The sequence below is a fragment of the Sceloporus occidentalis genome, unplaced genomic scaffold, assembly GCF_023333645.1.
Source record: "Sceloporus occidentalis isolate IW3139 unplaced genomic scaffold, rSceOcc1.0.p SCAF_5, whole genome shotgun sequence".
In the NCBI taxonomy this organism is placed as follows: domain Eukaryota; kingdom Metazoa; phylum Chordata; class Lepidosauria; order Squamata; family Phrynosomatidae; genus Sceloporus; species Sceloporus occidentalis.
This window is the reverse complement of record NW_028316985.1, coordinates 32,714,823-32,728,496: the sequence shown is the minus strand read 5'-3', so window position 1 is coordinate 32,728,496 and position 13,674 is coordinate 32,714,823. Positions and strand designations below refer to the sequence as shown.

At 43.2% G+C, this 13,674-nt stretch overlaps 1 protein-coding gene across 1 annotated transcript; it reads right to left on the bottom strand.

Moving 5' to 3' along the window:
- Positions 1-235: 235 nt before the first annotated feature.
- MPST (mercaptopyruvate sulfurtransferase) lies at positions 236-10,141 on the bottom strand. Its single transcript, XM_089528104.1, has 3 exons — positions 9,917-10,141; positions 2,232-2,884; positions 236-1,487 (listed from the first exon to the last, which is right to left on the bottom strand). Exons 2-3 carry the CDS (start codon positions 2,824-2,826, stop codon positions 1,189-1,191), a joined length of 894 nt encoding a protein of 297 aa, XP_089384230.1. The 5' UTR covers positions 2,827-2,884; positions 9,917-10,141; the 3' UTR covers positions 236-1,188.
- Between the last annotated feature and the right edge of the window lie 3,533 nt (positions 10,142-13,674).

Sequence of the window (13,674 nt, the reverse complement as noted above, 5' to 3'; positions counted from 1 at the left end):
TTCCTGGGTGTAGAATTTAATTTCATTTTAAGTGTACATCTTTTGCACCAAGCTCCAGTCAGTGAGACTCCATCTTGTATTAAAGAAAATTAGATCTGGTACACCAGAACCCTGTCAGTCCCTAGCAACCATAGGTGTTGTGGACAACGAACTTCAGAAACAGGAGGACATAAACACACAGAGAGACTAATAAAAACAAAACAATGAATATTTAAGTACCTTAAAATGTTTTTAATTTTAAACAGGATCTTTGTAATCTGACATTTTCTTTAAAAAATGAGTAGAAATGGCATTTCAGTTTCCATGAAAAAATAGCCGGCAATCAGCAGGAAAATGTGGAACTTAGAAATGTTACTTTGTTGACTACAAATCCCAGAATCTCCCATTCAGCATAGGAATATTATGGTGGCTAGGAGATTTTAAGAAACATAGGCACATTACAGACCGCCCAAAAGCGGGCGGTCTGGCGCCGGCTCCATTAGCTACGCCGAGAAGCCCCAGTGGCCAGACCACGAGGCTTCCCGGCGCTGCTAAAAAGGAGTGCTGAAATGGCGCTCCTTTTTGGCCCCTGGAAGTGGTGCCACTAGGTGCGAGGCGCGCACTCGCGGTGTCACTTCCGCCACGCCACGTTTGGACGCTGTGCGTCCAAGACGTAAATATGGCAGCGCCCATCTGGACGGGCGCTGCCATTTAGTACGTGCTCCGCACGTCCTAGGGAGAGGGGCGGTTAGGAAGGTGAGAACCTTCCTAACCCTAGCACGCCCCTTTCTAACCCTAGGACATGCGGAGCACATACTAAATGGCGGTGTGTAACCCGCCATAGTCCCCAAAACTAACAATTCTGAGCTCTGGAAAAAATACATAATTTGCCACAGTCAGAATGCAAGATCAATCCCAGAAGTAACACCTTTTCCTGTGTTGTGAGGCAGGACCCTCAAAGTTCTTGTGTTTAACACTTAAATATTTCGCCACCCCATAACCAGTGCTTTCTTCACCCCAGTCAAGGTGCTCGGGGTAAGGGAGGATTTCACCCCTGCCCATAAAAGTAGGCAAGAAAGAGGGACCACAGAACTCCCCCATTTAAAAAATTTTTTACTTGACAGCAAGACATCTTATGATTTGTTAGGCCTGTTCTCTTCCCAGTGTCAAGGCAACATTTCTGCTTCAGCTGAGACAGGAGGCTGTATCTCACTGGCTCTTTCCCTTGCTCTCCGAGATGATGTGTTCAGGCTGTGCCCTCATGAACCATTCCACCCAAGCTCCATCATAAATTGCAACATCAGGCTTTCCGCACAGGTATGCCCCCAGTGCCACATGGCATGCAGTGACGCCTGAACCACAAGTGGCCACAAGGGGTTTGGAGAGATCCACCTTCTTCTCCTGAAACAAGCTCTGGATCTTCTCGGGACTCTTTTCCAAGCCCTCCTCTGTGAGGAAGTCGGTGAACGGGATGTTCACTGAGCCAGGGATGTGACCAGGCTCAATTCCTGGAAGAAAAGCAACAACACATCAAAATGGTTCTTCAAGGATAGGCAATTCAAGAAGAACTTGACTGACACTGATTCCCTTTTACTGCATCTCTGTGAAGAACAGGTGAACACTGCAATCCAATGCCCACTTTACCTGGAAGTGAACTCAGTGGGGTTTATTTATGAGTAGACATCCATAGCGTTGCAGCTAAAATCATCTTTATTTAAGCCAATCTATGTTATGAACTGCCTCCTATGTGTGGAATTAAACTGTACTATTACAGCAAATTCTATCTGCAAAATCATGTCTAATCAGGAGGCTCATCAGGAGAAGAGCAAATCAAGAGCTTGGAAAAATTACTTTAACTGGTTCCCCTCCTCCAAGTAATATTTCTAAGCTCTGGCTTTAGGCCTAACATAATTCAGCAACATTTTGCAAAAGAGTTTGTTGTTACCACAATGTTTTTGTTTAAAGATATGATAAATTAAATTTCTCTGCACCTGGAACAGTGCTTCCCAACACCTTAGACGTCAAGATGTGGTGGGAATGCAATTTCTATCATCCACACTGCTGGCCAGGTTGTCGGGGGATGATGGCAATTGTGGTCAACAAGCATTTACAGACTCACATGTCAGGAACTACTGCTCCAGAGGCTTCTTCTCTTCTTGTTCCTGGATTAGTGCCTTCCCTCTTTTCTGTCAATCCCTGAGCAAAACCAGCCCATTTCTTCTACCCCTGAGGCCTAGAAAGAGATGCATTACCTTCCCGAGGCTCAGGTTCTATCCCCATGAACCGCCCAGCAGTCCGTGCATCCACAACTTGGAAATGGCGTGACTCAATGTTCTCTTTGATGTCCATGTGGGTCTTCACCATTGACTTATCTAGAGAGGCATGGAATTCAGCTGGGGTGGGACGGCTCTTTCCAGAGCTGACTGGATACCCTTCCCGCACCCAGTTCTTTAATCCACCATCTAGAAGGGAAACAGCTTCATGCCCAAAGACCCGAAACATCCACCAGACACGAGGGGCCGAAAACAAACCCTGATCACTTGCATCATAAACCACAACATGGGAGTCACTGCTCACACCCAGCTTGCCCACGTACTCTGCAAACTCCCCAGCACTGGGGAGCATGTGATCATAAGGCGATGTGCGATCGCTGCACTGGTCTATGTCGAAGAAAGCAGCGCCAGGGATGTGACGTTCCTCAAACTCACTCCGAGGATCACGCTTCATTTTGGGAAGGTACCAGGAGGCATCCAGGAGCCGGACAGCCAACCCAGCCTGAGAAGACTTGATTGCTTCAGACACCCACTTAGCAGACACAAGAGCTCGATAGAGAAGTTGCTGAGACATTGTGCCTGAGTCCTGTTTGGGTTCTGATGTCACCTGGGACTTCACTAGATTTGCCACACTGTGGTAAAAGACAACAAAAGGAAAAGATAGAGAATGTAACTCACAAAAACAGCAGAAAACAAACAGGATATAAATACAGGTGTATAACAAATATTGAAAGATGCAATGAGCTATTCAATAAAAGCCCTGGTGGCACAGAGGTTAATTGCCAGTACTGCAGCCACAAGGTTGTGAGTTTGATCCAGGCAGGGCTCCAGGGTCTATTCAGCCTTCCATCCTTTCATAGGCTGGTAAAATAGTACCCAGCTTATTGGGGGCAATTGACTTACACCTTGTAAACCGTTTAGGCAGTGCTTAGTTCACTGATAAGCAGTATAGAAATAGACTTGCTACTACTATAATAATAAATTGTTCAATGTTGAAAGAAATACACACCCAAATCGCATAAATAGCAATAAGATTGAGGATCCACAAGGTAGAAATCAATAACTGAAGGAAAGTAAATGGCCACAGTTACATTTAAACAGAGGCCAAATGTGTTTTGATCTGCTGTTTTCTGGATGAAGGCTTACATGTTTTGTATGTATGTATGTATATAATATGCACATAAGGAATAAAAATGTCTCTTCTCCTTCACGTGCCATATTGTCCTATGAGCAACAAAAGGAAAGAGTTCACTGGTCCAAGATCATGCTGAGAAAGTAAGTGCAGGTAAATGGAAAGGTAAATTCCAGCCCATTCTATGATCAGGTTAAGATGTGACAGAGCTCACCAAAGTTCCTTGCTTGGGACTTGCAATCCCCAGAATCTCCCAGCCAGCAAGATCTGTTGCTAGAACAGCTGGGGGATTCTGGGAAATGTAATCCATGCGTAAAAAAAAAACCTCTAGAACTTTCCCAAGCTGTGGTTCTTGGCTAAAGAAACAAAGGGGGGGATGCAGATGGGCACCCCTTTCTGATGCCACACCTTTCTGTCCCAGATGGAGGATGCAGAAGACACACACTGTGGCCTCCATGAGGCTTAAAAAGAACTCACTCCTGGCGGGTTCATTTTGTGTTGTGAGTGGGGCGCCACTGGCGCCTTCTCATGCAATAATGACGTCCATGTGGCACCACGCTGTTTGGGCGCTGCACGGCCATGTAAACGGCAGGGTGCCAAGATGACACCTGAGGCACACAGTAGGACTCAGGAGCATGTGGACTCTCCGCTCTCCCAAGCCTATTTTCAACCCCAGGCTGGCGCAAAATGCCAGTCTGTACTGGGCCAAAGATGTGCTAAAGGAAGAATAAGCAAGGAAGTTAAGCATTTCATTCTCTTATTTATTTACTAAGACGCCATTGTACAGATCTTCAAAGCAAGCCTCCTAAAGCAATTTATAGTATTGTAAAGTATTTCCTTATATGCCTGACTGCAGAAAAGACTTCCTTATATGTTAAACTTTTGATCTGTGATATCCATACTGGGAAAGTGTGGTGGTGGTGGTGGTGATGGTGGTTATTAGTATTATATATTTGTATCCCACCTTTCTCTCAGACCTGGGGCGCAAGGTGGCTTACAATTTAGAAGGAGCAATATAGCTACAAATATACAAAAAGTGAATATTAAAATGCAATTAAATTAGTCCCAGTATAAAACCAATTCAGATCTTCATTTAAAAGGTTAAAATTGCAGTTAAAAAAATAAAAAGCTATTTAAAATAGTTCAGTTAAAACAATCCTGCACCCTTTAACCCAGTGGTTCCCAACCTGTGGGTCAGGACCCCTTTGGGGGTTGAATGACCCTTTCATGGGGGTCGCCTAAGACTATTGGAAAACACCTATTTAATTACCGTTATGAAGTAGCAACGAAAATAATATCATGGGTTTGGGTCACCACAACATGATGAACTGTATTAAAGGGTAGTGGCATTAGGAAGGTTGGGAACCACTGCTTTAACCTGTTCTTTAAAAATTATCTTTTTTAAAAGCCCATTGGAATAAAAAGGTTCTGGTCAGTCATTCTGGCCCCCCTTGGAAGGCAATTCCAGAGACTGGGGACAATGGTGGGACTGAGAGACGGGCCTCTCCTGAGGCTCTCCGGGCCCAGCCAGAGAGTTGCAGGGAGTTAAAACATTCCCTATAAACTATGATTATAAAACATAAGCAAATGTTTGGATCAGACACTGTGGAGAAACTGCAGTTCAAACCAGAGTATGTCCTTGCTTGCTATCTGGTATGAGCAAACTCCAGAAGTCCAAGGGTCAATTTCCTCCCATGTGCTGCTTGTTATTGTCCTGTGCTTTCTAGGTGTTTCCGATTTATGGCAACTCTAAGACTAACCTATCATGTTCGTGTGAAGATTTTTTCAGAAGAGGTTTGCCACTACCTTCCCCTGAGGCTGAGAGGGTATGACTTGCCCAAGGTAGGCTTCATGGCCAAATCAAAACCTGATTTTCATAGTTGCAGTCTCAAATACTCAAACCGCTACACCACACATCACCCCCCCCCAAAAAAAAAAAGAACTGGAACTGACTGGAAACCTTCCACTTTGGAGAGTTTGTTTAGTAATACTATATTGGGACTGGAGGGGAGATCGATCTTGTTTTAAAAGAGAATCCAGGAGGTGTCCAGAAGCAACATTTATTTTTTCCAATGAAAAACAAAACATTTGAGGGGGGGCATCAAAGAGCTGCAAAAATGGTCAGGAGGTCACATTTGCCATAGCTTTTCCAGTATATTAGAGAAGGAGCCAGTGTCGTAGAGTGGTTTGAGCACTGGACTAAGACTATAGAAAAGGGTTTGAATTCTCACTCAGCCACAGAACTCCACTGGGTGACATTGGACAAGCCATATTCTCTCAGTCTCAAGTGGAAGACAAAAGCAAATCCCTTCTGAACAAATCTGACCAAGAAAACCCTCTGAGAGCTTTGCCTTAGGGTTGCCATAAATCAGAAAGGACTTGAAGGCAAACAACAACAACAACAACAACAGAAGGTGGAAAAGTAGGGAGATCTTGTGTTTGTCCCTAACAATAGCTAGCTGGCCTAATCTCTGGAATTCATAGCACCACTGCCACTGCCTTGGGGATAGTCTATGACCAGCAGGAAGGGTTGAAAGGGTATACGTTTACAGATCTGTGGCCACATCTGGACTGCAGAGCTCCAGACTGGTGCCGCAACAAACTACAGTTCCCAGAATTCTATAGCATTGCGCCATTGCAGTAAAAGTGGTGATAAACTGGATTATTTCTGCAGTGTGCATGCAGCTGAGTGCGGTACAATAAAAGTAAACTGGAAAGCAAACTGAAGGGGAAAAGTCACCCAACCACAACCAAAACAAGCCAAGAGTCTCTGCCATGAAACCCCAGCTTCCTCTGTCAGAACTGCTTTGCCCACTGAGCAATTCTTTACACAAGGAGCTGCCTAATAAGGTCAATTGTCCATCTAACCCAGTACTGTTAAACTCTGCCTAGCAGTGGCACTCCAAGATTTCAGATAGATTCTTTTCTAACCCTTCATGGGTCCTTCTGCAAGCAAAGCCATGTATTCTGCCTCTGAGTTGTAAATTCAACAGAACAGAGAAGGACTATGACTCTGGAGATCAGGGTTCAGCTCCCTAGAAAACCACTGGGTGACCTTAGGGTGAATGACACACTCTCAGCCCCAGAAAATCCCATGATAGGACTGCCTTAGGGTTTCCATACATCAGAAATGACTTGAAGGCACGAAACAACACCAACAAATGGGAGAAACTGCTCATTTTCCTGGTTGTAAGGGAGCACAGGGCCCCCAGAAAACATGGAAGTGTCTGCCTTTCACTTTTTTTTTTATCTGGAGCCAGTGTGACATTCCATCATGAGGAATGAGTGTGTATTCACACTTTTGCTATTACTGTGCACAATTCATGATGGTACAACAAGACACCCTCAAGTTGTGGAGCTCTCACTAACCTGCTTCCATCCTTTCAAATTTAATTTATTTTTATTTATTTTCTTGTAAAGCAATGCGTGATTTCATACTCATATTGTTAATCTCTAAGTAACAATATGAGTTCTAAAACAACCTGTTCCAATCACAGCGTGTGCTTCTATATTGTGATTAATTTCTTTGCTATTACAATCTGACTGAGAACGTGCTAATAAAGTTTGTTCCAAAGGTAAAACACACACAAACACCGTACAAAGCTACAGTCATTCACAAATCAACAGGCTGTTCGGCTTTTTAAATGGGAACATGGATCTGAGTAAACACACTTCTGTTTTCCAAATTAGTCTGAATCCATGGTCAGCTGAGCCTGTCTTCATGGTAGGATTATTCCATCTTTCCAATCTTCACCACCAAAAACCAATTTCCTTACTTAACAGGTTCAGGTTTTTCTATGTCACATTTTGCTAACAACCGGAATTTGATCCGAGTCAACACTATTTGGCAGAGTTTATCGGAAGAGTCAATATTGCATGGCAGGACTTATCGAGAAACCATTTGAGTATAAATGAAGTGCCCTCTTCTATCACCAAGAAACCACATTTGGTCCCATCTAGACATTATTTTGTAAAAAGAGAGGTGGTACATAGGAAACAATTCCCAATCCTGGGTTCAAAGACGTTATTGGATTTCATCTCCTAGAACCCCAGGCCAACTTGACCAAAAGCAAGAGGATTCTGGGAGTTGTAACCCAGTAACATCTAGGGATCCAAGATTGGGAGCCAGTGGTGTAGAGCTGTCATCTGATTAAAAGACATACCAGATTACAATCCTGTACAGTGCCTGCCTCCAAAGGATGATGGACTGCAACTGTCATCAGCCTCAGCCAGTACATGCAGTATACAGGAATAATGGTAGTTGAAATCCAAAGGGAGGGCAATACTTTTTCCACTCCTGCTATAGACATTTCCCAGAGGTAAGCCTCACTAAAATCAATCGGATTCGCTGCACTCTGAGGCATTCTCATTTTGTGGCTAGTAGTTTCAAACATTCCAGGGCTGATTATGACATTCATAGCAAGTGCCAACCTATGGCACTGCCCTACCCAAGTCTCCTGGGAACAGGTAAAAGGGTCAGTGGGATTTTACACTGGAAGGAGTGATCAGATTTCCGACAGGTCCTTAAAATGATGATGATGATGATGATGATGATGATGATGATGATGATGGGCAGAATAACAAACATATATAATCAAAACTGGACATCTTCCTGCAGATTCAAAAATCCCCCATCTCACCTCCGCCATAAAAAGGGCACCAACAATACTTGCCACCACTGAAGAGTTGGCCTCTTTCTACAAGAAAGATAGCGTGCTCCTGGGCTTTGGGGACAGACCTGGACTGCAAATCCTATCATCCCCAGACATCTGGAGTCCATGGGACTCACAGTAGACTGACTCCACTGGACTTTGCAAGGTTGGGGGATTAAGTTGTGCAAGGAGTGGGGCCTGATCACTGGCACTCAGAGGTAGGCAACCCTGGGAGGGTGAGCTTCAGCTGTTTTGGACTACATCTGCCATCTGTGCCAATTGGCCTGGCCAATTATCATAGATTATGTGGGTCAGAGCATAGATTATGTGGCAGAGCCAGCATGGTGTAATGGTTTAGGGCACTGGTCGACTCGAGACCAAGGTTCAAATCCCCCCTCGGCTGAACTGGCTGAACCTGGGCAGGTCACACCCTCTCAGCCTCAGAGGACCCACTCTTGCTAAGAAAACCTCATAACAGGTTCGTCATAAGTCAGAAACAACTTGAAGGCACCAAACAACAGCAATATGTGGGTTACACTCCCATAATATCTGGCTGGGGCTCACCCCTATTCATGTCCCCTTCAATCTGCCCAGAACCCCTCCTGTACATGCATCAAAGTCAGTTGGAAAGTCCACGCCTGAGCAATGCTTTGAGAACTGGACAATAACCCTGGGGCCCAGGGTTCAAATCCCCACTTGGCCTTGGAAACCAGTGACTCTGGGCACATCACACTCTCTCAGCCCCAGAGGACCAAATTTTGCCTAGAAAACCCGATGATAGGGTGACCATAAATCAGTAATGACTTAGCCCAGGGTTCGAATCCCCACTTGGGTGACTATGGGCAGGTCACACTCTCTCTGCCCCAGAGGATCAAATCTTGCCTCGAAAAACCCATGATACTGTGGGCATAAATTAGAAACAGCTTGGCCCAGGGTTCAAATCCCCACTCGGCCATGTAGAATATTCTGTGTACCCATCTCTCTATATTGTTCGATTGTTTTAGTTTTTTTAATAATAGGATGTTATTGCTGTAAGGGAATTTTAATTGTGTTCCTGGGAGGGATAATGGACTTATTTTATATTGTTGTGTTTTACTCTTTGTACACCACCTTGATCCTGACTCAGAGGCGGGAAATAAATTATTATTATTATTATTATTATTATTATGTGACTGTGGACAGGTCACACACTCTCAGCCCCAGAGGCCCATATTTTGCTTAGAAAACCCTATGATAGGGTAGCCATAAGTTACCAACAGCTTGGTCCTGGGTTTGAATCCCCGCTTGGGTGACTATGGGCAGGTCACACACTCTCAGCCCCAGAGGACCAAATTCTGTCTAGAAAACCTGATCATAGGGTGGCCATAAATCAGAAACAGCTTGGCTCTGGGTTTCAATCCCTGCTCGGCCATGGAAACCGGTGACTATGGGCAGGTCACACTCTCTCAGCCCCAGAGGACCAAATTTTGCCTAGAAAACCCCATGATAGGGTGGCCTTAAATCAGGAAGTACTTGAAAGCACCCAACAAGTGGGATAGAAATATAATAATAATAACAATAACAATAACAATAATAAATGTATTTATAGCCCGCCTCTCCCAAAAGGATCGAGGCGGGTTACAACAATAATGTGGCCCCAAAATATGTGATCAAGGGCTCTCCTCCCCCTCTCCCCGCTCATGTCCTCTTCAATGCCCCCAAGAGCCCTTCCTGTGCGTTTACTGACCCTGGAGCTCTGGGTTCAAATCCCATTGTCATGAGCACTAGGTCACACTCTCTCAGCCTCAGGCGGAGACACACCTTTGTCAAGAGACACCCACCCCACCCGCCATAAGATGCGGGCTGTCGTCCCAGGATGATACCCAGCCCCTGCTGCTCACCGGCCTCTGCGCCCCTCCAGCGGCTGACACGCGTCTTGGTTGGGAGGGCTGCTGCTTCACACAAGCGGGGTCTGGGCCTGGTTTTGCTGAGCGCCTCCTGGGTGGAGTCGGAAGGCCGCGGCCCCCTTCGCCGCCCAATGGAAAGCAAGGGAGGCCCAGGCAAAGCAACGCCAGGCAGCCGAAGGGGGAAGGAGGAGGAGGAGAGAGCACAAAATGGCCGCCGCCAAGGAGCAGGATTCCCACTCAGGACTGGCAGAGAGGTCTCTTCCTTCAGGAGGAAGAAGGAGGCCTTCTTCAGCCACATTTAGGAAGGGAGAAGGGACCCCCTCTCCCCCCCCACTATTATTATTATCATTATTAAATTGATTTATGTATCATTTATGTGTATTGTGCTATTATTTCTTAGATTGTACGCCATGGGCAGGTTTAACTTTTATCTGTGTTATTGTTTGTATGTACAGCGCAGCATAATAATAATAATAATAATAATAATAATAAATGTTTTATATATATATATATATATATATATTCATGAGTGGTATTTTTTGTTATTGTTAGGTATGTAGAGAAGTACAGTAAGAGTACACAAGTGTAATTTCAAGGTGTGCTATCTTTTAATAATAATAATGATGATATGTATTCTATGTGAGCATATGTCGAATAAAAATGTAATTAAAATTATTATCATTATTATTATTAACGTTGTTATATATATATATATCCATGAAAGAGGGTTTTTGTTACTGTTGGGTATGTAGAGAAGTAGTTAGTAAGGCTATGCATGTGTAATTTTCAAGGTGTGCTATCTCGTTATTTTGTTATATGTCATATATGTATTGTATTTGAGCATATATGGAATAAAATGATGATGATGATGATGATTAATGTTTATATATATATCCATGAAATAGTGTTTTTGTTATTGTTAAGTATGTGTGAGAGAAGGTGTGTAGGTTTAAGACTATGCAAGTGTAATTTCAAGGTGTCCTGTCTTGTAATTTTGTTATGTTATATGTCGCTTATGTTATATGTGAGCATATGTGGAATAAAAATATAATTAAAGTATTAATGTTTTTAATATATCCATGAAAGAGTGTTTTTGTTATGGTTAGGTATGTGTGAGAGAAGGCATGTAGGTCAGTAAGACTATGCAAGAATAATTTCAAGGTGTGCTATCTTTTGTTATATGTCGTATATGTATTATATGTGAGCATATGTGGGAAAATATAATTAAACGTTTTATTATTGTTATCATGGTTGTTGTTGTTATTTTGCAAGGATAATCTTCTGAATTCTGCAAAACAGAGGGGCAGCGAGGGCTGTGTTTTGCTTGAGGAGGGGAAAACAAAAGTGCTTTGTTCCCCTTTAGGAACAGGAATCCCATAGAGAATCATTGGGGAACACTTGCCCATAGGGAAACCTAAGGGAATACTTGCCCATCCTCTCTGAGCAATTATTCCCCAATGATTTTCTATGGGCAAGTATGGTTTCTCTATGTCTCATTTTTAGCTTTTATTTAGTCACACCCTCCATGTTTTTTCTTACATGTCCTACATTTTGGACCTCTTCAACTGTCAGTGCTGCGGGATCCTGGGATTTGTAGTCTGTTGTGGCACCAGAAGGCTAAATGTGTTACAAAATTACAATTCACATTGCACCAGGGCATTTAAAGCAATCTCAGACTGGATTAGTTCTGCAGTATATTTTGGTCCTATACCATCAGATTGCAGTACTAGTAAACACATTTACACCAAGAAGCAGTAAACGCTACATACAGTAAATGCTAATGGGCAACCATCTGTTTCATATCTTGTTGAGATTTCCGATTTGTACATATACATGTACTAACATTTAATGTTGGATAATTTCTCCAGTGTGTCTGCAGCCCATGAAGTGTGAATTAATTTTTATATTAGTGTCTTTAGCTTTTATTTTGGAATGTCCTACATTTTTTCCCTTGAAAACCCTACATTTTGTGGTGTCTTGCCCTCCTTTGTGGTGAGAAGATCTCTGGTAACTCTGCCCAGATCACTTTTCAGAACAAAACAAAAAATCTGTTGTGACTTTTGCTCACAGGGAGTTCAACAGGAGACTCTGGGAAAAGCAAGCAATTTAGGGTTTTTTCTTCCTTCTTTCAGTGGTTAAGCATAAAGAGCAAAGTACAGAAGAAAGAAAGGCCAGGCAGGGTGAGCAAAGGCAAAGGGAAACTAGCCTACCCCTTACTTTTCATTGTTAAGAGCTGTCTGACTCATGGATTCAGTTCTTTGTTCTGCCACAGGTTTCCTTTGTTTGCATCCACACTGCAGAAATAATCCAGTCTGACACCACTTTGACTGCCATTGCTCAATGCTTTGGAATTCTGGGAAGTGAAGTTTGTTGAGGTGCCAGAACAAAGACCAGATTATTTCTGCTGTGCAGATGCAGCCCTAGTGATCTTGGATATGCGTTCTTAAGGATTGTGCAAAATCCAGGAATACAGCTGAATTAGTCTGGAAAATTATCAGTTTGCAAAGGGATCTTGTAGCATCTTGGATTCTCAAAGGTTAATCTCAAAAGTGCTACAAGATCCTTTGGCATACTAAGGTTTGTGTGTGTGAAAATGGCCAGGAAGATGTGTGGCATTCAAAATGAATCTGCATTCCTACATTTCTATTGAAAATAGGAGGTTATGGTGCAATGTTTATTTAGGAGTAGGTTCCACTGTATTCAGGTAAAACGTGTTTATTAATAAACCTGTGGAGGACTGGTGTTAATGTCCTGATTTCAAAGTTTTAAAAAGTTCCTTTGGAACAGAGTTTAGGGAAGAACAGCGCCTGCTTTTTTCATGACTTTGATCCAAAACATACTGCTGAAATAATCCGGTTTGAGACCGCTTTAACAGCCCTGACTTAATACTATGGCTCTGCTCTGGGGCCACCACAAACATCATTCCCAGAATGCCATAGCATTGAGCCAGGGCTGTTAAAGTGGTCTCATACCGGATTATTTCTGCAGTGGATGCATCCCTAGCTCTGCTACCTGTTGTCTGAGTTCCCTATTAAATATAAAATGTTTTGGGATACACACATCGCATTCGCAAATGGCTGTGCATGTGCAATAACTGTTTCCAGTGGAGTTGTTTGCTTAGAACCAATGTTAACTTTTAGAAAACTGACATTTATTTACATACTTTATTTATAGCTGCCTTTCTCCCAGGCCAGGACTCAAGGTGGCGTCCATAACACATTAAAAACACTTACCAAAAGTTTCAGACCAATTTAAAAACACTACATTAAAACTCTATAAAGCTGATTTAAAATCATCATTGCCACATGCCCTCAAATTGTTTCTGACTTGTGGTGACCCTATCATGGGATTTTCTTGGCAAGATTTGTTCCAAAGAGGTTTGCCATTGCCTTCCCCCGAGGCTGAGAGCCTGTGACTCGCCCACAGTCACCCAGTGGGTTTCATGGCTGAGCTGGAAATTGAACCCTGATCTCCAGCGTTGCAATCCAGTACTCAAACCACTAGAAGCCACCCTGGCAGATAAAACATATTTTACTGTACTACTATCCTTTTACATTATAGTTCCCAGAATCTGTCAGAAACTATGACTGCTGTCTCATGACAATTTCAAATATAATTTTGGGAAATAGGACTTTTTAGATCACAATACCCCAAATCTCCCAGCCATTCTGGAAGTTGAAGTCTGAAAAAGGAAAACTTTTCCAAAACTCTACTGCAGTGACAAATCTATCAGCATTCTTCAATAGATGCCA

Excerpts from the sequence above, each read along its gene's own strand:
- MPST (XM_089528104.1), bottom strand. The coding sequence starts at position 2,826 with ATGTCTCAGCAACTTCTCTATCGAGCTCTTGTGTCTGCTAAGTGGGTG. Across the intron at positions 1,488-2,231 it reads AGAACCTGAGCCTCGGGAAG|GAATTGAGCCTGGTCACATC; the intron begins GTAATGCATCTC and ends CTTTTCTTCCAG.